Raw genomic sequence first — 25,852 nt, forward strand, 5'->3', positions numbered from 1 at the left:
TATGGAGTCCTTATATATACCCCATATATAAATATACCCCGTGTATGTGTGTGTATACATTATATATATATTCTCTCTCTCTCTCTGATATATACATATACACACACCCTACTGTACACTCCATACACACACTCACACGTACATACAACCCCACTCCCGCCCCCACCTGCTTGTAATAGAGGAAGATCACCTTACTGTATCGTGACAATTTACCCGGAAGTGGACGTTTTGCGTCGCTCTAACGAAGAGAGGCTGATCTCTAGGGTGACATTTTTCCCTTAGTGCCTATGGCCGCGCCGGCTCGGGTGCGGGCGGAAGTTGCTTTTTGAGCTCCGTTCCAGGGCGGTGGGCTTCTGGGCTGTCCATCAGGGGCTTTTCTTGCGAGGCGAGCGGAAGGTGGGAAGAAGCGTCTTCGAGTGGGAGCGCCATGTCGGGACGAGAAGGTAGCGCTCGACTCGTGGCGGCTGGGTTATAATGGCGGGAAGGAAGGAGGACGGGTGGGAGGATCGCGGGGGACCCGGCGGCAGAAGCGGGGGGTCTCTCGCGGGGAGGGAGAGGAGGCTTTGGGGTGCTGATACTTTGGAGAGGGGGAAGAGAGCCTGCAGCAAATCCTGTCATGGCGGTGGTACGTTCCTGTGGAAGAAGGGTTCAGCCCGGCCCTCTCTGTCACCTGGCTCCCTCCTGATTTCTTTGACCCCAAGCCCTATCGTGCTTGGCTGCCAGGGTTGTGCTGGATGGGCGTGATAGGGGCGTCTAGTCTGACACATCTGGAGGAGCTAGCTTCGTTTGTGCGGGTGTGTAAGATTTTTTTTAAACCCTCTGACACTTGCTTTAGCACATTTCTTCCAGGTATGCTGGGCCTCCACGTCCCAGATTTCCCAGCTATTAAGCTATTCTGGGAATCCCCGCATTGACAGATTGGGAGAGGCTGCACTGGGGCCTAATTTCGTATCACCTCTTTTGCTGTAGGTGGAAAGAAGAAGCCCTTGAAGCAACCCAAGAAGCAGTCGAAGGAATTAGATGAGGTGGGCATAAGTGAGACGGAGGGGAGGAAGAAGGTTGGGGCTGCGGGCGAAATCGCATGAGATTTGGGAGGATGGTTAACGCTTGGGGTTCACCTGAGCATAAGGTGCTTCCAAAAATGTTGCTTTCCTTGCTAATGTTGGAATGATCCAGTAGGTGTAATATCACCTGTCCCACCAGAATCTACTTTTGTGTACAGCTGGTGGTTTGGGCTGCTGCACTACAGGTAGTCCCCGGGTTAAGAATGTCTGGTTTACAGATGACCCATAGTTAAGAACGGAGCCTGATTTGAGTTAAATACACAATGATTCAAGTTCATTACACAGTACTACTTATATAGCATTATATAATAATATTGCTCTGGCTTACATACAAATTTGACTTAAGGACAGAACTTGGGAACAGAACTTGTTTTTAAACTGGGGACTACCTGTATATTTTTAACTCTAGTTGGTAAATATCTTAATAGGAAGATAAAGCTTTCAAGCAGAAACAGAAGGAGGAGCAGAAGAAAATGGAAGAGTTGAAGGCAAAAGCTGCTGGCAAGGGCCCGCTTTGTAAGTCACTTTCTCTTAAATTTCCTGCAAATGAGAGATTGTCCCTAGCAGTATAGCTGTAGAAGAGTTCAGGGTTGGGATAAGGAAATAGGATTTGCAATGACATTAGTGGTGAATCACAAGACCAAGCCACACACCATTTTAGTCTCTGCTTTAAAAAAAAAAAAGAATGCTTCAATTAACCACTTTTTTATTTTGAAGAAACTGTGAAAAGCCCACTTTGTAACTTTCCGAGATTCATATGATACCTATAAAACCTTAAAATGAAACAAAACTTTTTGTAAAAAATTAAATGGCTTAAATCTCATGAAACTTTAAGCAAGAACTCAATCATTACACCATCTCGGGAAGAATTACCACATTTCATGAGATTTTAGTTATTTAACGGTTTTTTGGTGGATGTAATGTCAAAGGATGGTACCCAACACCTGAAGAGGTTGCAGACTCCTGATATATTGTGGGTGTTACTATTGTTCACCTTCATGTGCTTCATATGGTACACCATAGTCAGCTAATGCTGAATATATATGATGATTTATTGAATGCCACGTTGGCATGGCCCATATCCACACCTCTGCCATTACTGTAACTCCCTCAACTATTATGATGCTGCTCCTAACCTGAGTATACTTTGGAAGAGGGACTAGTGTCCTGTTTTGAAGAGAGGACAGTTTTGTTTTTTTACATTCTCATTCAAGGTGGCTTTAAAACTTTTAATTATATGTTGAATTGAGGTACACAGAGCTGTATTCAGATTTTCAAATCATTGAATTGTCTCAGCAACTTTCTTAAACAGGAATTCCCAAATTATGCAAGATTCTTAACACATTTGTGAAACTAAGTTTCATTCTAGTCAATGGATTTTATAAGTAAAAATGAATAGGATAAAACCCCTTTTCCCACCCTTGCCTTTCAGATGTATTGGGCTATGTAGCCCACCTTGTTGCCAATCAGTATGATGTAGTCCAACACATCTAGATAGCACCAGGCTAGGACAGAGTAATTTTCCCCCCCATATATTTGCTATATTCCTTGATTGGGTCATTGGAACTTATTAGATGATAAAGTTAAATGCTGTAGAAATCTTTCTAATTGTATTCTGATAAAAATTTGTTACCTTTATCTTTTAAAGAACTTTCTAGGTTCATTTTTTAAGTATTTCAAGGCATTAAGCTTGATCATCTTTAGATGGAAACATGTTTTGTCTGAATGTAATCTGGATAGTCAGTATGGCATACTGTCCAAATGTGTAGTGTTTTAATCCTAAAATGAAGGGCAGTAGAAAACATTGCAACGTTTCTCGAAATCTAAAAAAATCGTAGGTGGACTCATAGAAAGGATTCTTCTGCAGAGATTATCAGAAGTCATAAAATCATCTAAGAATAAGGCAGTAGCAAACCACTTCTGTAGTGAAGTGAAGAACATTATATAGTCATGTCCATGTAGACATGAGCAATTCAGCTCAACTTGAGGGAGCATTTGCCTTTAAAGCTCAGGCTGAGAAATAAGATGTCAGGTTTTGCCTCCAGTGCTGGCTGTCTGACTAAAACTATCAGTGATCTCTCTCTCTTTCTCCCCCCCCCACTCTTTTTGCAGCTGGAGGTGGGATTAAAAAATCTGGGAAGAAGTAGAAAGTTCTCTGGGACCACGTGGCAACAAAAAGAGAATTATTTCCCTCCCCTTTGATGCTTAGCAGTAGGAAGAATTTCCAGGCTAAAGTTGTGGGAAACATTAATATAAGCACCTTTGTACATTTTGTTCAAACAAAATAAACTCTTGGTTTGTTTAATGACTGCTAACTCTTTTAGCCATGGTTTCTTTTTTTGCTTTCTGGTATTCAGAAAATGCAGTACATGAGAAGGTACACTCCAGCCAAGGGGGGTGATGGGAACTGCATATTTGGGGGTACTAAGTTGAGTGGAGGCTGTTGTAGCTTCTTGTTTAGAGTGAGGTTCCCCATGTCTTAATACAGTTTGAAATATATTAATCGCACTGTGTTGATAGTGTTTGCTAGCAATCACTGCATGGGGTTATCACATTAAAGGGAATGGCTGGTGATGTTTGGATGTCATAATTCTTGAAATCCTGCATGGCTATCAATTGGGAACTTGCTCAAAAAGCATTTCATTGAAGCCAGATAATAAACTTAGAAACACTCTGCATGGATGTCAGTACACTGCACGCATCTCAGAGTTTGTAGGGCGTAGGCAACAGTATGTTGGTTTGCAAACTAATCTCTAGATTAGTAATGCTGGTTTGCATAGAACAGTGTGAGCATGGATGGGGTAAAACTGGAATTTGGTTGTCTGGCATTGCTCTCACCTTTAGCAGAGAATGTTGCATGGAACGGGTATGACTAAGGCTAGTAATCTATTCTACACTTTATCTGTCTTACTGAAAAGATACAGCATGTGAAAGCCTTGATAGACCAAAGCCAAGATGTGTGGCTGAAATCGCTATTTATGGGCCCATTTGGTAATGGCCACGGCATGTGGATGAGTGTGATTTGGAGTGCAAGAACAGTACATATTAAGGTGTATCAATGAATGAATGAAATGAAAAAACTAAAGTAAAAGGACATTTACTTTATATGTCTATTTATATGTGCATATAGCAAAGGTATGAAAATCTAAAAGCATGATTGGTTTAATTGTTTATGATGGAAGGGATGTAGTAGATCCAAATAAACGTAGGTTCCAGTTTTGTGGCATGAAGTTGATGAATAAATGAATGGAAGTGTAGGCTTAATTATGAATGACAGGGCTAAATTGTCAATAAGTATGAATTTATGTCATCTACGCTGATGTAGATGCATATGGAAGTAGGAATCCATAGGTTGGTGATACATAGTAGGAGGAGTTTTGGCAAAAACTCTGCAACATACTTAATGAATGCAATCCAGAAAAAAAATCTGTTAGGTGTTACAAACGGATGGGGGAGAATGAGACCATATGGAGACCCACAGCTAAATAATAGCAGTAACTGGTAAGTATCTACTTAGAAGAAGGTTAATTTATTTTGAAAATGTGGTTTAAATAAGTCTATTTATATGTGCACATAGGAAAGGTATGAAAATCTAAAAGCATGATTGGTTTAATTGTTTATGATGAAAATTTGAGCAATGTAGCAAAGGATACAAGGGGAATGAAAGGATCTGAATGTAGGACAAATCATTATTTGCTAGGCTCAGGAATGGATCTTGGGGTAAGAACAAACATTGTAAGAAAGGGAAAGGAAGACAAACTAGAGTGTACGTAGAAATATTTTTGTTCAAGAAAAATATTGATGAAAAACCAGCCATAAACGCTATAAAAAACTTAACAGCAGTAAGGCTGCCAATGGTGTAAATGGAGAAATATTAAGGATGTGGTTTGCTTATGGAAAATGACTTATTTAACATGGAGGCTGCATCTGTGAGTGGGAGAATGCTGTCATTATTTTCCTATACAAAGAGAAAACTAGCAAGAATAAATGCAAAAATGACAGCAGGACTGGATTGTTAAGTGTTCCTGGGAGGGGGTTATCAGAATTTTGACTGAAAGAATACAGTACCAGAGGTGGCAATGAACAAAATTTGGGAGTGCAATGCAGCTTTATACCGGGCAGAGGGCATGCAGACCAGCCTTTTGCTCTTTAAGAGGTAATTATGAATGTGAGAAAGTTTGTTGTATGTTTTTTTATTTAGAGGAAGTATTTGATAAGTAGGAGTGACTCAAGCTAAGGTTGGAATGAATGAATACTTAGCAAATGATTCAGCATTGGCCAGGGAGCAAGGCAAGGATTTTTTGGGTGTATTTATGGAGCAATGTATAAGTTGCTTGAGTGGTGATGGTAAAAGTATGCAATGTGAACCTATGTGTACTTTTGTATGTAGATGTTGCGTTGCTTGAAAACCCAAATGATTTGTAGCAAATGTTAGATAAATTACATGATATACCAAAGAATATGGATCTGAAAATTAATACATCAAAAACTAGCATAGTTGTGTTGACAGGAAAAATGACTGGAATTATTGCAGGTTACGTATGAATAACAAACAACTTGAGCAGATTAATGAATTTGAGTACTTTGGTAAAAAGTTTGCTGAAGATGGAAAAATAGATGGAGAAACTTTTAAGACATGCTAAGACTGGTAGAAATATAGTGGGTGGACTGTGATCTCTTGCAAGGAGTGAATGTTTGTCAAATGGCTACTTCTGCCAACTTGGTTATAGGATTTTGTGTGTTGGGTATGTTAGGAGAAACATAAAAGTGAAAACAAGAGATAGGTGTGCAGAACGAATGTGGGCTGAATACAAAACTGAGGGATCGGTTTGAAAGAAATACATTGAGGTAGTTTAATCATAGAGAATGAATGAGAATTGAATTGTAGAACAAATATACAAAGGAAGAGAGAATGGGTTAAGAGATAAGGGAAGGCCCAAAAGTTGTGACTGGATGGAGTGAACGAGATCCTCAAAAAAGAGAGACGAGAAGTTTAAAGAATACATGCAATTTATGAAATGTGTATGGACAAGGTGGAAGCCAGGGTGGTTTCAAGGACAGAAAGAGATGGAGAAGCATAAATGGCGTTAGTACAAACCACACATAGCTATGTTTTCTGTTTGAATGTCATGTTTTCTAACTATTTCAGATTCCATTTCTTTGCCTAACATTGTTTTCCCCAAAAGGGAATAGCATGATGGGTATATATGTATAAACAAACACATCTCATAGTCTCTGAGTAAGATACCTTGTAAAAACAGTAGAAGACAACATGGTTCTGTTCTTTTAACATGAGCCACCATTTAATCCACTTCAAGTTTTGCCAGCTGTTGGTAAAGGCACAAGAGCATACACATTCACACAAAAAGGCAAATGCTACAGTCGTTTGGGGGGCGGGGGAGATACCACTTTAAAAAAAAATGCAGTTCTAGTGGGGAGAGTATCTCCCAAACAGAAACATATCTTCTCTGGAAAAGAAATGTCATAGTGGATAGTGCATTATTTCTGCAACTGACTTTCTGTTCTAATTAAGATTGCTTTTGCCCAACACAACAGAACATACTGAATTTATCCACTTTCTGACTCTGGAAAAATAACAAATTGGCTAGATTCAAGCAACACCGTTAAGTCTCACAAAAACTAACCAAGGCTAAAGCTTTGTGCAAATGGAGTCTCCGACCTTCAGCTGATCTAGTTAAACATGTTCAAGCCTAGCTGTGTCCTGCTAGTTTCTTTCAGTTCCTTTCGGGTTTCTCCTAATTTCCTCTTTCCATCAGCCACAGATTTCACATGGGCCTTTGGGTCACAGAATAGGCTTGAACTGATTGAACAAAGCAGATGAGTAGTAAAAGATGCAGTTAATAATTATTTTACAGGGAGGGAAAATCTGGCCTAGAAGTTGAGTTACAATGGATACCATCCTTGACCATTTGCCTTCGTTGGCTGGTGCTAATGGGAGTTGGACTCCAACCACATCTGGGGAGGCTTTGTAAATAGAGCTTTGCAAGCAGCTGCTCACGGAAAAATATAGTGGTCCAATCCTGGACATGCCCAATTGCAATCTTCTTAGATTGCCCACTACTCTCACCGAAAGCTGTGGTGTGTGCCATTCATTCCACTAACCATTTCAGGATGTTGATTTATTAAGGTATTATATTGAGATATTCCATTTTTTAATAGCATCCCGGTTAAACCACTTTCTCAACTTAGTATTCTGAAGATTTGACACCATTCACCATGGTTCACCCTCCTTAAACAACTTTACTTACACACTGTCCTGTCCCATTTAGTATTTGAAGAATGAATTGGAAAAGGGTGTGCTATCAGGGCCAGGTTAGCTGTGAAATCAAATGCATCTTTGCATTTTTTTTCAAAAGCAGATAAAATAGTATTAGGTGGGAAAACTGAGAAGTAAAATCAAGAAACAGACCTAGCTTAATTTCTCTTATCTCTCCCACTTACTCTCCAACTTTAAACTTTGTTTCTTTGCTCTCCCGCTCGCTCGCTCGCTCGCTCTCCATTGGCCTTTGTTGATTTGATGCTGACCTTATCTGCTTTCCCCTGACTGGCATGGGAACATTCTGCGGCTCTCAGGCCCCCGCTTCTGCTAGGCCCAGACAACTGCCCTTCTCCACAGTCGCAGCGCTTTGCCCATTGTCTGTTGGGTTGTCATGGTTAGGGGGAGGTAAGGAGAACAAGATAGAGATTTGTTAACGCCCAGGCTGTTCTCGAAGATTGCCACCCCATCACCAATTTTTTCTCTGCACTGCCACCAAACTTTCCTCGGGCCTGGCCCACAACCCACCTGTTGCTCCTCTTCAACACCGCTGCTGATTGCATCAATCCTGCTCGCTGGCTTTTAGCCAGTCCTGACTTTTTAGGATGTTTCAGTTCCGATACGAACAAAACCCCAATACAAATAAAGTTTTAAAAGTACCGTATGTTCCACAGTTGGAAAAGAATAAGGAAAGTATTACATTTCTTCTTTCCAGTTTTGCATGTAGGTAACTCCATGACTCCATAGAGTCACCTTGTGTGAGATGAGTGGCTATATAAATAGGATGGATGGATGGATGGATGGATGGATGGATGGATGGATGGATGGATGGATTAATTAATTAATTAAATATCAGGTCAATTTGGGGGGAGGCAAGTGAAACAAATTGATAAGAGACATTCAGTCTGCCTAATGGATTGATAGACTGCTAGAACCAAACAATATTTTTACCCTAAGCCTAGTGAACTTAATCAGAATGGCTTTAACCTGAATCCTATGCAGTCAGAGACTGAAATCTAGAGGGAAGAACGTCAGATTAGGACTTCTGTGCTGAAGGAGTAAGGAAGGACCTATTAAAACATTGAATGAAAACTAAGGAAGAGCCTAACTCCAGGTCTATGGGCTCTTAAAGTCTATATACTAATGCCCAGAGTATAAGAAATATGTAAATGTGTAAATATAACTCAGATCTGGGGGAATTATTCTTGTGATTGGAAGAAAACAGGAAAAATACTGTTTATTCAAAAGGAACAGAAGCCATAGGAAGAGAAGTTGCACTGTTTACAAATATCCACACCTACCCAGAACGCTGTTGAGAGCATCTGGATTAAAATAGTGAAAGACAAAATAAGAGGAATAGTGTTGTTTCGAGTGCCACACATAATGAACAGGCCGAATTTCAATCACACCGTTGTGGCTGCCAGCTTGACTTTTGTCCATAGCCTGCAAGGGGATCACGAGTATCTGCTTGTAAGTAAGACGATCATAATAATATCACAATACGCCTTCCAGAAACTTCAGAAGAGTAGAGTGACAGGGACTGTTCAGTGATAAATTAAATTCAAGACTAGACAACTCTTTTTATTAGTTTCCTGGGCCACATCCACTTCGGGGAGGCTTAGGATAGATCGCTGATCCCTCTGCCTTTCTGCCTCTGACAAAGGGGCCCGAGCTGCTGAGAGCGATTCAGAAGAGCCACAATGGGGTTCTTGGGATGCGATCCTTTCCCATCAGGGCCCGGTCTGAGCAGGAAGCCCTTCTTCACAAAGCACACGGTTAAATCATGGGATCTGCTCCTGCAGAGTACTGAAGTCTGGATAGCTTTAAAGGGGGATTATCAGTGGATGTGTCCTGCTGACTCAGGCAGTGGGCTTCAGGATGCCAGTTGCTGGGCTAAATGTGCAGGAGGATACGGTGAGACTCACATCCTGCTGATTGTCTTCCTGTAGATATCGGATCGGCCGTGGTGGGAACAGACCGGTGGATGAGATACGCCTCTGATCTGATTATATGTTTTTATGAAGCTGACCATTTGGAAAAGTTAACCATGTGGGTGTCTCTTTCCCTTTCATTGTCAGGAAGAGAGGAAGATCAGATAAAAGACACTCTGGATGGCCTGTGATAGCTTTGTTTCTATCCCCTCTCCAAATTTCAGAAAGCTGTTTGTGGGAGCAGGTAAAGAGGGCTTCTCTTCTGTTGAAAGGTATTTTTGAGCTAGGGCAGATAATATATTAAAGGTATCTTTCCAGTTACTCAGGTTGTAGGAAATGTTGCTTCCTCAGGTACAGCAAACCACACAGAAGAAATACTGGGCCATGGGAAGCACATCACAGAGACCCTGAAAACTCAGTCTGATGCTAACCACCAGTCTTGGTAGCAGGCAGCTTTGGCGGGGCAAAGCTGTTTGGGGCATCAGGAAATGCAAGGGCTTTGTCATGTACCAGGGCCCTTGGGCAGAAGAGAAACCAAAGATCTGCATTGAACGTGGAAACACATTCAGCCAGAACTCAAGCCTGCTCAACCACCGGCGGGTGCATGCTGATGAAAAACCCTACGGATGCCTTGACTGTGGCAAAAGCTTTGGGGTCAGCTCCAGCCGGCAAGCTTTTTAGGGCTGGGCTACCTGGTTATTTCCTATGGGAAATACTGTCCTCAGGTGTGACGTATTATCTATAAGGCATGAAGGAAGACTAGCCACTAGAGGGCACTGCGTGGGGAGGCTGGACTCATTTTATACACCAAGCCCAGGAGTTGCTGCTTCATTTCCTGCAGTGTTTGGTGAACTGCATGGTGCAGCCTGAAAGGGGGCTGCTTTTTAATAGCACCAACATTTTGGGTGCTTTTTTTAGCCTGTGCATATTTTAAAGTGGAGCGGAATGAAAAAGCTGAACGTAATCTAGCTGTTGCATTTACATGGAAATACTGAAAATCTCAGAAGGGGCTCTTACGTGGAGAAACCTTTTTATACTCGTCAGCAGACCGTGTGTTGGCATGGCGTACTCGGTCATGTATGACGTTGACCACGGGTGAACAATTTGCTGCACAGTCCAGACCAAGCAGCATACTGAGAGCAATTCTGGCTTACTGGTTCAGCATTTTGGCCAATATTCAGGGGTGTCTACAAGGCATGGCCAAAGACAGGCAGAGTTTCAATTGCACTACAGGGGCCACCATCTTGACTTTTCTGACCATATCCTGCAAACACTTTGCCAGTATTGCCTACATCAGGAGGGTAACAAAAAAAAAGGAACCGAGGAGACACCACAGTTAGAGCATTTCCGTTTTATGGCTGTTCTAGTTTCTCATCTGTGGCTAGAAGCTACAGATAATTTCAGATAAACCCAGCTATCCAGGTCCTGAAGAAATAAGAAGTTGTTAAATGGAGCAGACTGGTTTCTCTTCCAATTTGGCACAAACTCCTGAAATAAGTCCACATGGAATCAAGCGGGCAGTTAAAATGCATTAATTATGACACTTGAGTCCTTTGATTGAGGATTATGTGCCATCAAGTTGGTGTTGACTCTTAGTGACCACCCTGATAGGTTTTCTCCATGCTGATCTGTCCCCAGCCTGGCCCTTCAGGTCTCCCAGTGGTGCACCCATCACCGCTGCTCATGGTCCATCCACCTTGCGGCTGGTTGTCCTGTTCTTCTCTTTCTTTCTAATCTTATTCCTTAAAACACGCAATAAACACATTTATTGGTAGTTAGCCCTCATTCAGTATGTTGTATACAAGCGGAGGATTCACGCTGGTATCAGACATCAAGATCCTTGACTTGCTTCTCTTTCTGCTCACAGCCCAGAAGGAGACACGGCTGCCCTCTGCTCTCCGCAGCAGTCGTGGCATCGGTTCCCCAACTGTAATGCCAAAGATGGCATTCAGTGGGATTTTGTCCACCCCCATATTGTATTTAGTACTGTAATGTAGTTTAAGGGGAGAAAGTAGGACGGGAGAAATACTGAACTTTCTATCACCTCCACAATCTGCTTCTTCAGATGCCCCAATTTTAGTTTGGATATAAATGCGGGAGGAAGAAGTGCTAATGAGGATGTGTCAGGTGTGGGTCAAATTCAGAAAGCCCACATCTTTTTTTTAATTTATCCCAAATAATTTTAATTATTATTTTTATAAATAATTCCAGGTGGTGAACATACCCAATACTCCTTCTTCCTCCTATTTTCCCCACAACAACAACCCTGTGAGGTGAGGCTGAGAGAGAGGGACTGGCCCAAAGTCACCCAGCTGGCTTTCATGCCCAAGACAGGACTAGAACTCCCCGTCTCCTGCTTTCTAGCTTGGAGCCTTCACCACTAGACCAAACCAGCTCTTGCTGACTCTATGAATTCACATGTCCACTTAACCAGGAAGGAAGCAACAGGACTGTGACTGCTAATACGGTACTCAAGGTGCATTGCTGGAGCTAGAAAGCCAAGTGGGTTGTTATTATCAAAGGTGGCAAGGAGGGCTAAGAGAGCAGACAGGAAAGGAGAAAGAAAAAGCACATTTAAATGTGGGGGCAGGGACCCTTTTCAGGTAGAGCAAGGGGAGAGAAAAAAACTTGTATTATTCCATATAATTCTGTTTTTAAAAGTGAATTTCTGAGGCCACTGCAACAGCTATCTCTTGACCTCACCAAGCAGTCTTTCAGGGCTGATTTCCTCCCCTCCTTAAAGGAACAGCATCAAGGAAGATTATTTATTTTTCTGGCCAGTTTTTAAGCCTTGTTCAGTGCGTGGGTGAAATTCAATGCCTTTCCCACTTCGAAACCACAAAAGTAAGGGAGAGGATTCCAGACATTTTTAAGGATGGGTGACTCTTTGGGGCAAGAATGCAAGCTTTCCCGTAAAGATCTTTGGTGGGTGAAGCTGCAGATGGACAGGGAAGAAGCAAGGGTATAAAGGGCCAGGAGCATCTGCAGAAAGGGTCAAAAAAGTCAAGATGGCAGTCATGACTGTGCAATTAAAGACCACCCCTTTTTTGTGTGTGCATGCCAAGCACATTAAAGGGAGTATAGTTGTGGCCATCTTGACTTTTTCAATCTCCCCCAACCCATACTCCTAAAAGAAATGGAAAGTATTAGTACAGCATTGCTCTAGACTAGTTTCCTTTTCTTAGCTCCAGATCTTCTCCTTTTATTTTTTTCCTTTTCTGCCCTCTGCATAACTTTGCTCGCCCCAAAAGGTAATCGTAAGATGGATGAGTGCAAGCTCACTCAATTTCTTGTGAGTTTTTGCAACACCCACGACCACTTTTAAAAATGTGCCCTGAACAACACAATACTTCCTTACTTGCAGACGGTACGTGGTTTTATATCCCTTTCCTGCCTAGGTCTCAAGGCAGTTCATAAAAGCAACAGCAAAAAACCAACCCGATAAATCCACTGACTAGCATGATCTGAAGCAACACAAGGGGCATTCTGGGGAAGAAGCGACTTCTTCCTACGACGGCCGCAAACTGTGGCTGCCATTTCTCCCAGAAGTCCCTTTAACATAATTATGCACCTAAACACAAATGGCTTGAACTGTGGAATATGAAAAGAGCGAGTCACAACCTTACAGCTTTTTTAAAAGCCCGTAACATTTATTGGCAGTCATTTATTCATTCACTCATTCAATAAATACATTGTTATCCCACTTTACAACTGAAAAAGCACTTGAGGTGGTGACAATAATTTAAACCATTAAAAAGGCAAATACATTAATGCATAAAACTACAATTAATGGTGGTCAGTCAGAAGACCAAGAACCAGTTAAAGATCTATCAAATAAAACACGGAAAAAAAGAGGGAGGTGGGGAGGGAGAAGTCAAGTCGCCCCCTAGTAAATGCTACCAGCGGAAGCTAAACAAGGTTTACACTGTGAGACGTTTTACAAAAAAAAAAATGGTAACGGCCATGTACAAATGGCTTCCTTACTCAAATCTGTGATGCCGCCTCCACACATTGGTTAATTATACCGTAAGTATTCAATTAATCCGTTTGGGGGGAATCCCAGAAACTGAATCAAGCCCTATCTCCGGGGTCTGCATTCACACGGGCAAGAACGCGGTTAGCTAATTTGTGGGTTGCCTGAACACAAAGAGGAACTTTCAGGAACCCCACCCCGCTCCGTCCGCTCAAATACTCTCACAACCGAAGGGCCTTTGGTGCGAGACCTCCCGGCTTCCCTCGGCACTCTGCACAAGCTCAGAGGCACTCACGCCCTGGCCATGCCACTGAGGCAGGGAGTTCCCACCAGGCCGCTGCGAGATCCCCCTCGTCCAGCAGGGGGCTCTGGCATTTGCTTCAGGAGGCTTCTGGCTTTGTTTGAACGGGTCCGCTTGGCAGCGTTGAGTTTCCTGGGTCAGAGGTAGCTCTTGCTGCAAGCAGCCGCCTCCTCCTGCTCTTCCATTGTAGGCGCGGCGGGCGAGCTGCACGCGCGGCGCTGCTCTCGCGCCCTTCCCCGGAGCCCGGCGGCGCGCGGAGCCCGGCGGCGATGTAGGCAGGCGCGCGGACCTCCTGCACCCAGACCTCGCGGCACAAAGCGGCCCCCGCGGCTCCTCCGCCACCGCCGGCCCGCCTGCGCCCTCCGCGGGCACGGCGCCCGCAGCTGCCGCCTTTATGAGCTCGGGCGTCCGGGAACACAAGGTAGGGTCCCCGCCAAGCCCCCGGAGCGGAATCGGGCGGAGAGCGGCGCGTCGGGTTGCCGGTCCTTGCACCGCCGCCCAGGGTGGGACCAGCCGCCCCCCGGGGGGCGGGAGGGAAGGACGAGCAAGCGAGGAGGGAGAGTGACTCTGAGCATACGCAGAATACCTTTCCTTTCCGAACTGGGTTTTGTCTCCCTTCTCCCACCCCGGGCAAAATGCAAACTGTCGCTTGTAGATAATGCGATATGGTACTCTAGGTTTATTCTTTCTGTTTTCTAAATGACAGCAGGCGTGAGTGGAAGTCTTTGTACTCTAGATGTCTTCCCGTTCATTAATAAAAACACGCCTGTGTAGTGAGTAAATGAAAGGGCCCCGATTATGTTTTGGAACAGGGTTCTTCCAGGATGCAATACCCAGCCCTGAGTTTCAGTGCTTGGCTTGATTGCTCACTTGAGAAAGAAATGAAGTACTGTAGTGTTTCTAAATAATAGCTCCTAAAGAAAATCCGTCTCTGGGGGGGTCTCATTCTATTAGCACTTTTTCCTGTGTTGCCCGGACATTAAAAACTGTCCAGGCTAAACTTAGGCAAATATGTCTGTCTTCATAAGCGCACTAAATTGCCACTTGCAGAGATCAGAAGCTGGTCTAGCCTCGGTTCTCTCCCCTTGTCCCTTTGCAGGAATGCAGGATTTTAAATTCTGAATATCATTTTGTGTGTAAAAAAGAAGTGAAGAAACTTCCAACGGTCGTATTAAACGAAACTTGTCTAATACAAATATATTGTGCAATTAGTAACTTTTAGGTGAGTTAACATGGTAAAATAATTATATCGATGAGATTGATCATATAAATTAGCACATGCATTCCAAATTTCTAAATAGCCTCCCAAGCAGTTTTCCCAGTGATAAAGTACTTGAATGACTATAGAAAGAGAGGTAAAGTCCAGACGAGGAGAAGATCTGCAGCTCAGGGTTGAACTGTGGACTTCTTGGTACTCTCTGAGCCTGGTTGTTTTCTTGCAGATATTTCATTACCCGACTAGGTAACTTCATCATGCCTAATGATGTTACCTAGTCGAGTAATGAAATGTCTGTAAGCAAACACCCAAGCTCAGAGAGCACCAAGGACTCCAGAGGTAAGTTCTTCAGATCATTCTTTAATTGATGGAGAATGGTTATCCTCTGTACCTTGTAGCATAGATTTTCCACCCTTAGAGTGGGTGTGTGTCCTTTTGAAAAAGTAGTCTGGCTTGCAGGTCTGTAGATAAAGGCTCTTCTTGGGTCTTTAACAAAAAAGTAGGGGAACTGGTGGAAAATGATAAAAAAAAAATGGAAGTCAGAAGACAAGAGGACACATAGTAAACCTTCTGGGAATGCAGCCTTTCCAGAGATGAGAACATCATTGAACTCCAAATGCTGTGGTTTTATATTTGGATAGTGGGGCAGGCTTAAGGTGTTGATGTTTTTCCTGTTGTGAGAATTGTCCAACCTTAAATGAACAACATATTGACTCCCTGCCAGGTGAGAGGAAGTAACAGGATGAGCCACATGGAGGAGAACTTTAGCCCTGAGGATGCTCGGTCTCAGCTGGTGACTAAAAGAAAACTCCTCAAGATGCTCAGCTTAAGCCCAGGGCACAGCCAAGCCCGTGGAACCGAAACAAGGGAGAAGAAAATGCCATCAGTGACGTGGCCAGTGAAACCAGTACATGCCATCAAGAAACGCAAAGCCTTCTTGGTACATCGAGGTACCCAGACCGAAGAGATCCCCGATATTTGCATCGAATGTGGGAAGGTCTTCATCCAGAACTCCAGCCTGATCAGCCCATGGCCAGTCCAGAGTGATGACAAACCACACAAATGCTCCGAATGTGGGAAAAGCTTTACCGTCCGTTCCAGCCTCAACAGACATCAGAGAATCCACACCGGGGAGAAGCCGTACATATGTCTCGACTGCGGCAAGCGATTCAATGATAAGTCCAACCTCACTCAGCACCAGCGGATCCACACTGGCGAGAAGCCCTATGAGTGCATTGACTGTGGCAAGAGTTACAGCCGCAGCTCTCACAAGAAGAAGCACCTGAAGGACCCAGCGGAAGAGCAGCAGGAAGTTTGCGCCCAGGTGGACGGGGCCAATGCCAGCGCCGTCGACGAGAAGCCCAAAGCGAAACAGAAAGCAGAAGTGCTGAACACGTGTACTGAGTGCCTGCGAAGCTTCGGCCACAACGCCGACCTGATCAAACACATGCGTATCCATACGGGGGAGAAGCCCTACAAGTGTAACATCTGCGAGAAGAGCTTCAACGTTAGTTCTAATCTCTTCCGACACCAGAGAATCCACACCGGCGAGAAGCCGTACGTGTGCTCCGAGTGTGGGAATTGCTTCACTGACAAATCAACCCTAGTTCAGCACCATCGGATCCACACTGGGGAGAAGCCTTATGCTTGCCGGTTCTGTGGCAAATGTTTCAGCCACAGCTCCCACCATAAGAGACATGAGAAGATCCACAACCGAGAGAATCCCTTGTTCGCCTACCCGATCCCGTTGTTTTAACAGGATGCTCCCGCTGGAAGGGGAGGATAGAGAACTGTGTCTCTGTGTCTGTGTGTCTTCCTTTATTTTTGTTTTTTTAAAAGAGCGCAGGACCCATTTTGATTGATTTCAGTAGTCTGATTTTCGGCTGCCCCAGAAAGTTCACTTTCGATTGAATATAACTTGGAGTAGCCTTATTCTCCCTGGAATGTTCTAGGGGTGCTGAACTACAGTGTCTCTGGTTGTACTGTCTGGGAATTTATGAGACTGTAGTTCAGGACATCTAGAGCACGCTGATTCGGAGAAAGCCACTGTGTAAGTTAGCTCAAAATGTGATGATTTTCGGTAGGAGCCTTGGAATGTTCATAATTCCAGGTGGGTTTTCAGAATATTGATACTCAGTTATTTCTCAAATAGGTCCTTCACAGGATTATTGGGGATACTTGGAAATACTGTATATATCACTTCTGTTTTTGTATGGAAAACTATCAAATTATTTATTGCTAATCTCCTAATTGTATTTAATTATGAGTGAACCTTCTGGTGATTCCATTGTTTTGATTCCCTGGACCTCCCTTTGTTTCTGGCTCATCTAACTACCTATACAAGATTTCCCCTAAGCCCAAGGATCTCCAGGTTTGTGGGATAATGGCTCCCATCCCCCCCCCACAACCTGGGGAGGATGGGAGTTGTAATCACATACAGCTGGGCAGACTGGACCCGGAGAAGCTGGATTGCACAGACCAGGCCATGAGTGGAGAGAGATGGGAAGGCTGACAATCTCTGTGCAAAGACTCTGTGGAGTGATAGAGAATCTGCCCTTAGGCGAGTTGTAAAATTGCCTCAAAAACCCTTTGGCTTTAGGGGGACGGTGTTTCCTAGCCATTGAACCCCTCTCCACAACCATCTGCTAAATTAGGAGGCCCAAGTTCATGAAACCTACGTTTTGATGGATTGAGATTAATCCATTTTTTCAGATTTCTTGTTGCTTAGCTGAGTGGGTTAAGTTCTCCTGAGGCCTCTCTGAAAATTACATTTCCCAGACCTTGGAACCGTGGTGGTTCTTTGCTGCTCTTTCTCAGCATTTGGCGATTAGGAACGGACGTCCAGCAGCTGAAGATCGGTGTAATTCTCTAATGACAGGAAGACAAATTGTGTGTTGACACTTTAAGAGACCGAGTGGCTATTGTGCCCGGGCTTCCCCAGGCCAGAGACTCCATCAGATGCTCACCCAGGAGACTGAGGAGGTGTGTAAATATATGTCTGCGTGTGTGTGTGTGTGTGTGTCACATGTACACGCAGACTGGTTGAAAACCAAACTAAGCAAGGTGGGATCTGAAAGCAACACAATGCATCTGGATTAGTGGACCACTGAACATATGAATGCAATACGTAATGAAATGGAGGCTACTGTACTTTTGTAGTGAGCAGATCACGTATAACGTTTATTCCATCCTGAAGAATCTTACCAAATTTCTTAGTGGACTCTTATTTCTGTTTTCTGATGCTTTTCTTTTCTTTTTTTGGAAGCATCGCAGCCTTCGGGACAAAGGTGGAGTGTCCAGAATAGCTGCAGTTATCTTCTCCCTTAATTTCTGTGTATGTTCCCATTTGTTAAGTCCATTTTATGTTCAGATACGTGTTCTCGCCAGTTCTGATCCAGCTAGCAGTCCCTGCTACTCAGATTGGAGAAAATATTGTTTGAATCTCGGCGCAGGCCTGCACTTTGCAGGTGGAGTTGCTCCCTCTGTGCCTCAGATTCTTCTCTGTATTAAAAAGAAAGAAAGAAAAAGAAAAATGGAGAGAAAGAAAAGGTCCACCAGGAATATGTAGTGATCTACTAACTGGAGAGTTGTGTTGATTAATTACTGAAAAGAAGGCAAATAATGTTGAGCTTTAGAAGTCAGGTGGGGCTGTAAATCTAGGTCTAACAAAAATAGACAGAAAATGGAAAAAAAAAAAAAAAGTAACACAGTGGGGAAGGTTTGGAATTAGCTGTCCATAGAAGAATGTTTTTTGCTATAGCGAAATAATTTTTGTGGCTAGCTTTAATCCTTTCCGTAGACATCCTTTACAGAAATGTTTGTCATTTAATAGCGTGTCTGATAGGAAACCTAACCTTTGACCTATTGTAGCAGTTGATTCTACAGGTTAATTATGGCTTTTTAGTTATTATTGATGATACTGAGAAGGAAAGGGATGTTTCCTAGTTGTTCGGATAGAGGGGGAAAAAGAACAGAAAAAACAAAGCATTCCACTTGGAATCCATTTGTTTCTGTTGTATGCATTTTTGTGTTCAAGAGGGCAACACCTTTGTTAACCCAGAGGCATTTAGAATGTTTCCACATTACTTGTAAGAATTTTATTTTTGCGCTATTTGTGGGTGTTTTTTTTTTTTTTTTTAAGTTGGCCTGGTACAACCTGACTTCAAATGTTTCTGCTGCTTTGCCTGCCGGCATAATCTCTGAACTATCACTCCAGCACTTCCCGCAATTTAACATTCATTATGTTGGTCAATGTAGCACTTGTACAACCCTTCCCCAAAGTACTTTTGCAATGGCATAGAATGTCTTGGGTGCCTGGCGTGCCATGTCCTTTTGTGTTTTGCATTCTTGGAGAACCAAGGTGGCGAACCTTGGCATCCCCAGAAGCTCGTTTGAAATAATAATGGAATTTTTTAGTCAGTAACCATGAAAGGTTCCATACAGGCCACCTGAAGATTCATTTCAAGAGGCTGATGGTTAGCTTTTTTAAAAGAATATGCATTTAAAAGGATATGCATCAGCAGTAAGGAACTTTTCTCCTTCCAGATTGGGTTGGCCTACAGTTCGTAGTCCTGCTGCTCTGTCTAGAACAGTGTTTCTCAACCTTGGAGGCTTTAAGACATGTGGACTTCAACTCCCAGAATTCCCTATCCAGCATGGCTGACTGGGGAATTCTGGGAGTTGAAGTCCACATGTTTTAAAGTCGCCAAGGTTGAGAAACGCTGGTGTAGAAGATGATATATCCCCACTCCCGGTAGATCAGTCAAGCCCTATTAGTTGTGAGAAATAGAGGGAAATCCAGATTCAGTGCTAGCATAGCTAAATACCAGATGCTGAAGGCAAAGAGGTGGTTATTTACCATCAGGGGTTACTAATGAAATTCTTGTAGTTTCTAGATGGGTCATGAAGAGTCTTGCATTACATCACCTTTTCCACTGTCTAGGCTGGTCTACAAAGATGGGAAGATGGTCCAGCATTCTCAGCCAACACTTGGCTGCTAGACTCAGTAAATCTTCAATCTGAATCAACAAAGCAATTGCCAAATGTCTCTCTCCCCCCCCCCCCAGTATTCCCACAATGTTACGTATACTTGGTATACTGAACTTAATGATGGAACTTAGATGAAATATGTCATCAGGTGTTTCTGGTCCCTATGTTTCCCAGGGCACTGAGCCTTTCCCACAGTCTGCCCGTCTGTTTCCCAATGCAAGATTTCACATTAACTTCAGGTATAGATACTTCTCCACACGCCAAACGGCTTCCCCTGTAAGGAATTAGACAGGGAGGCTGACCTTACAGGATCTCACATGGGGGACCTGGGGCTCTGGACTGGCAGATGTTGAACCCATCTCCCCACTGTGACTACAATTAATTTAGAGCACAGCTCGGTGTGGGTGTGTGCGCGTGTGGGTGTGTGTGTGATTCACATTTTATTTCTTTTTTAAAAAAGGTAATGTGGTATGATTTTAAGGCAATCTTGCTGTTAAAGTGAATGGAGATTTATAATAATTTAATCGGCATAGTATCTAAGCATTTCCCTGGTGAATGAAATCTTAATTAAAAAAAATAAAATCCAGCTTATTATGTTCAGTTTGCCTTTCTCTACTTTTCTGTTCTATATTCCACCACCGATCGTGCTTCTAGGGGCTCATCTCTTGGATAATTAGACCATACTTGTATAACCTTCATACTGTTCCCTTTCTGGGGTAAGCAACATTATTATGCAAAGGGTAGAAAAGAGGTGGTCCCTCTACAGCGCATGACAAGAGGCTTTCACAAATGCTTTCTTGTAACCCAGAGAAGTGGTAGACAAGAGTACCAGCATCAGTCACAGTTGTGCCATTTCCTCCTAATGGAAATTACGAGGCCAGTCAGTTTTGCATATTTTGGCCAGGATGCCTCAGGTGCAACTGAAGAACGCATAGCTATGGTGACTGGGATCTTGAATCTAGACAGTGACTTGCAAGCCAATATACTGGTGTTTGCATCACACCAATTCTAAAATGCATGCAATTTGCTGACTCTCTGTAGTGGGCAGAAGGAAATATCTTGAGGGAGAGGAGGAAGAGCTGGTACCAAAACAACGGTCAGATAAAAGAAATCTGAGTCTGGGGCAGGACTGTAACCTGAGAAAACGTCTTGGACAAGACCCTCCTGAAAGGGAGGAAGGGAAAGCCTATTCAGACTTGCAAGAGTCTGTTACAGGCAGTCCTCGTTGAGCCACTTCCTCGTTTAGTGACCGTTGTCACACAGACCTGGAAAAGGTGTAGCTTCTTTAAGATACTGCTGACAGGCATGCCACAGCAGACCTAAAACACCTTTCCCATTTTAGCTCAGAATGCTATACATGTAGTCCTTGTTTAGCAACCATTCACAGTTACAACAGTGATGAAAAAGTAACTTTATGACCAATCCTCACATTTCTGTAGGTCTGTAAAGCAAAGGAAAGCTGAAGTAAGACCATAAGCACAGCCATGGTTTCACTTAGTGACCACTTAATGACCAAATTGCAGGTCCTACTGTGGTTGCTAAACAAGGACTACCTGTACTATAACTTTATAATAAAAGTAGTATTAGCCTGCATGACTTTGGTTTCCTAGTCTGGTTTACCTTGAAGAGCTGACATCCTCAGGATGACACTTAAATAGGAATGCCACTTTGTGAAATCCCACTTGCGGCTTCTGGGAGCTGTCACATTAAATATTGCTAAAGGAAATCCTACATCTTTCCTCTGGGTGGGTGTTGCCAGGTTGCACCTGGAGAGCTTGTTTTCTGTTTCCCACTGGGCTACTATAGGAAATAGGGTAGGATTGCTCCCCCTGCTCAAGCTTCTTGCTAAGTCCTCCGGTGGCTTCCTCCCCTGATCCCCTGTGGTGGAAGTCCTAAGTGTGTGTGCATCCAGACCTGGCAGCCATGGAGTATGATGGAAACCCCACCTCTTGCTGCAACAAGAGAATTAAGCCCTGAATGTTACAAGGTGACAGCCCAGGTCAGATCCCTCTTTCCCCCATAATGGAGGTGGTGGTGTGTGCCGGCATGATGGACTATGGCCTGGTTTCATAGAAGAGGATTCTTGCAATGGGGACCATGTGTTGCAAGGAACATCCTTCTGAATAAGTATCCTCGGGGTCATCTATAATTGTGCCAAACTTTTGTAGGAACAGATTAATTGTTCCTACAGGGATTTTGGAGAAGCTTGCCTTAAAATAGACCAATCTGCTGCCTTTCCACATAGTCGGATTTCAATTCCCATTCTCCCCAGCTAGGAGAAGGCTGTTTTTAGTATCATTTACCACATAAGATCATGTCTGCTATAAATCCAAAGTACGGTATATTCAATGATCAGAGGAATGGATGGAGCGAAGATCACAGGATGAGGGAAGAGTGAGGTTCCTTGATTTGGTTAAAGCAGGGTTTCTCAATTTTGACAACTTTAAGGTATGGACTTCAACACCCAGAATTCCCCAGCCAGCATGTTAAGTTGCTTAGGTTGAGAAACACTGGTTTAAAGCGTAGGGACTTATGATTCTGTTTAGTTTCCTCCAGAACAGCAGTACAACTCCTAACGCTCAGTTTACCTATACATAATTACCTGGTAGAACATCCCATTAAATATAGGCCTGCTTTCTTCAATTTGCAAAGTATCTTGTGCTTTAACAAAACATCCTGCTGAAATCTAGCTCTTAAAAATACAAATCAGCTTGCAAGGAAGGATTAGAGAGAACCATATCAGAAAAGAGAACAATATCCAGCCTCAGCTTCGCTACTTTTCCTCAGTCTTGGGTTTCCTCCGTGCTTTTCTGTGATTAAAAAAAATAATACAATGTGTAAATCGTATCCCCACCTCATTGATCATCCAGAGCAGCATTTCTCAACCTTGACAACTTGAAAATGTGTGGACTTCAACTCCCAGAATTCCCCAGCCAGCCGGGCTGGCTGGGGAATTCTGGGAGTTGAAGTCCACACATCTTCAATTTGCCAAGGTTGAGAAACACGGATCTAAGAGCAAAGGTTCCATCACTAACTTTTGGTTCCTGAAAATGCTCCTGTTTGGGGGAAAGAGTGTGAGCCACACTTCTGGTATTCCTTTCATGAGATTGGTGCTCTGGAGTATATCCTAAGTCTGTTTCGGAAGAGCAAATGCAGAAGAATCCTTATCAGCTACTTCCATATTCAAAATCATGCTGAAAAACTGTGTCCTACTTCGTATGCAAACAGGGCACTGTGAGCAATTGTGAGCCCAATTGTGAGAAGAATGCTCAAATATAATCCTTTAGAAGCCTGGAATATTATTTTCCCTGAGCGAACATTTTATTTACATTTTATTGTAAGTGTAACGCCTGCGTTTATGTATTGTGCTACATCTACATCGTGAGTTGCTTAACAAGCTAGAGTTGGCTATATTTACACATTACGTAAGATTTAAACCATGGTCTACCATAAGCTAAGCATTCAACATACTAAGCCAAAACCAACAAACTAGTTTATTGTGATACGTGAACCGAGACAAAAGTTTTATTTTTCTTTTCCTGGACTGGGAACTTCCTCCCTTGCCAGTATATTCTGTACTTTTTCTGATGCATCTTGGAAAACTTTGTAGATTCCATAACAAAATCTGGTCATGCGTCTAAGGTTCTTTCACTGGGACAGCTGACAAATGGTTTCCAAGAAGATAAGCAGGCAGGCAGAATGGCCATGTTTTGCTATTATGCTCCCTTGTATCCATGGCATTATTCTTTTGTTTAATTCTGGCCCCAGTCTGAAACCAAGACATCAAACAGATTTTCAGAGCACCTTCTATGCTCTGCATTTATAGCATGGCCGCTGCACAGCCCCTCGGCTGATGTTCCTTTACATAGAACCTAGTCCAACTGTGGGAGTCCTTTCTCCATGGTCTGGCCTGCTGGTGTCCACTAGCTCTGAAAGGATTAAACAAATTCATGAGAGAGGACTCAGCAGCTACAGGTCATAGCGGCTATAATCTTCAGATGTTCAGTCAGGCTTGTGGGCTTCCCGTAGCCATCCGGCCACTATAAAATGCTTCAACAGATACGTCTGATCTAATAAAACCATAGACAGCCTGGTGGTCAGAGGTGATGCAGCCAACTGAAGAAAGCTTTGCTCCTCAAAAGAAGCTAGTGACAGACTTATATCTTCCAGTGGCTTTATGAAATACTGTCTGGGCAAGTTCCCTGAGCTCTGAGTCTCTTTGATATATTTGTTTTGCCTCTAAGCTGACTTGGGCAGGCTCTGTTTCCTCAGTATCTGAAACCTAGAAAGGATTTGCAATTTACACATAACTCATATGAGATGAATGTTATAGAACCTGTTATTCACTTTATATTTTAGTACAGAGGTGGGGAAATAACATTCTTGTGAGTTCTCCCTTTCTCTGTTCAAACCTTGTTCTCTAAACAGAGCTAGGTGCAAATATGTTTAGGGGAGACATAACCTAAAGGGTATTTTCACTCAGCTGCCATTGCCCCCCCCTCAAATAATCCCCAAATCCTTAAAACTGTTCTTGCAAGAACTAGGTGAAAATGGCTGGAACCAGCTTGCGCTCTTTCAGTCAATCTCATTTGGTTATTTTGCAGCAAGGAAAAAAATAATCTGGCTGGATGTAAAACAAACTATTACTGTTGGTCGCACAGTCAGCCAGATGTTTAGACTGGATTTGGCATTTTTATCCACCTATCGAGTCCTTCCCAAGGACCCGGGATAGGTAGATGTCGTTGTTTGATGATGTTAAAGGTATCGTCACAGGATGGAAGCTGTCCCAAGTAAAGCTGTCTTTGGCAATTGACTGATGGCGATTTTGTCAATGCTGATGGTCTTCAAGTGGTGCTCCAGATGTTGTGGGATTGGACCTAAAGCACCTATTACTATTGGTACTATCTTTGCTTTCTTTTGCCACAGTTGTTCTACTTCTATTTGCAGGTCTTTGTATTTTGTGATTTTCTCTGGTTCTTTCTCTTCTATTCTGCTGTCTCCAGGTATTGCAATGCCCACTATCCAGACTTTTTTGTCTTTCTTATCAACAGTTGTTAAGTTTGGGGTGTTGTGTGGCAGGTGCTTGTCTGTCTGAATTCTAAAGTCCCAGAGCACTTTAGCTTCTTCATTTTCTATTCCTTTGTCTGTTTTGTGGTCCCAACAGTTCTTGCTTGCAGGCAAATGGCATTTCTTGCAGATATTCCAGTGCACCATTGTTGCTACTTTGTCCTGCCGTTGTATGTAGTCAGTCTGTGCAATCTTCTTGCATGACAAATTTTTTTGTTTCATTGGGTTATTTTGCAGCAAGGAAAAAATAATCTGGCTGACTGTAAAACATCATCATCATCATCATCATCAACAACAACAACAATCCTGAGGCATGGGGTGCAAGGGTTTAAGGAAAGCAGGGGAGAGCCATATCAGGAAATGAGAATTGGTGGTAATTCCTGCCAAAGGGAAAGTTGACCCCTCCAGCTTAAGTGGAGCTCGAGTGTTGCAACTGAGCTGGAAGAAAAACAGAGACAAAAAGTCCCTAATTATATAAGTAGCAAGAGTTTCGCTCCAGCAACATCTCACAAGTACAAGCATCACAACTTTGAAACACATTGTACGTGGCAGCGCATGGAAGCCAAACTTTCACAAAAGATACGACTGAACCCTGGCAAGACTGAGCGGCTTTGGGTTTTGAGCCCCTCTGGTTCTAGGACTTTACCATCTTTGGTATTGGTTTGCACTGCCCCAAACAAACCCTGTACACAATCTGGGAGTCCTCCTGGACTCACAATTCCTGCTCGATGAGATGGCAATTGTGGCTAAGTGGGCCTTTGCACACCTTTGTATTGTGTGCCAGTTGTGCCCGTTTCTGGATCAGAGGGACCTACTCAGAGGGACCTACTCATGGGAACTTATGTCCTAGTCATCTCCCGGTTAGACTACTGCAGTGAGCTCTACGTGGGGCTGCCCTTGAAGAGTATCTGGAAACTTCAGCTGGTGCAAAATGCAGCTACGCAAGCAGTTATGTGTGTTTCTGGTAGAACGCATGTTACACCTCTGCTTCGCAAGCTGCATTAGTTATTAGTTTGTCTCTGGGTCCAATTCAG

General features: G+C 43.3%; 1 protein-coding gene and 1 long non-coding RNA gene across 2 annotated transcripts; both read left to right on the forward strand.

The window, feature by feature from the left end:
• The first annotated feature begins 277 nt into the window (after positions 1 to 277).
• On the forward strand, positions 278 to 3,379 carry LOC103063282 (uncharacterized). Its single transcript, XR_456406.4, has 4 exons — positions 278 to 443; positions 970 to 1,025; positions 1,493 to 1,580; positions 3,177 to 3,379. It is a non-coding gene; the product is annotated as an uncharacterized LOC103063282 (long non-coding RNA).
• Positions 3,380 to 13,698: 10,319 nt separating this feature from the next.
• LOC148216771 (uncharacterized) lies at positions 13,699 to 18,577 on the forward strand. The gene is made up of 2 exons (XM_088134522.1): positions 13,699 to 13,967; positions 15,487 to 18,577. The coding sequence occupies exons 1-2, from the start codon at positions 13,941 to 13,943 to the stop codon at positions 16,516 to 16,518; spliced, it is 1,059 nt and encodes a 352-aa protein (XP_087990648.1). The 5' UTR covers positions 13,699 to 13,940; the 3' UTR covers positions 16,519 to 18,577.
• The last annotated feature ends 7,275 nt before the right edge of the window (positions 18,578 to 25,852 follow it).

The sequence above is a fragment of the Python bivittatus genome, unplaced genomic scaffold (genome assembly GCF_059951505.1).
Source record: "Python bivittatus isolate LINGU-HERP-01145 unplaced genomic scaffold, Pbiv_v1 ctg000080_np1212, whole genome shotgun sequence".
NCBI lineage: Eukaryota > Metazoa > Chordata > Lepidosauria > Squamata > Pythonidae > Python > Python bivittatus.

Excerpts from the sequence above, each read along its gene's own strand:
- LOC148216771 (XM_088134522.1), top strand. The coding sequence starts at position 13,941 with ATGAGCTCGGGCGTCCGGGAACACAAG. Across the intron at positions 13,968-15,486 it reads CGGGCGTCCGGGAACACAAG|GTGAGAGGAAGTAACAGGAT; the intron begins GTAGGGTCCCCG and ends ACTCCCTGCCAG.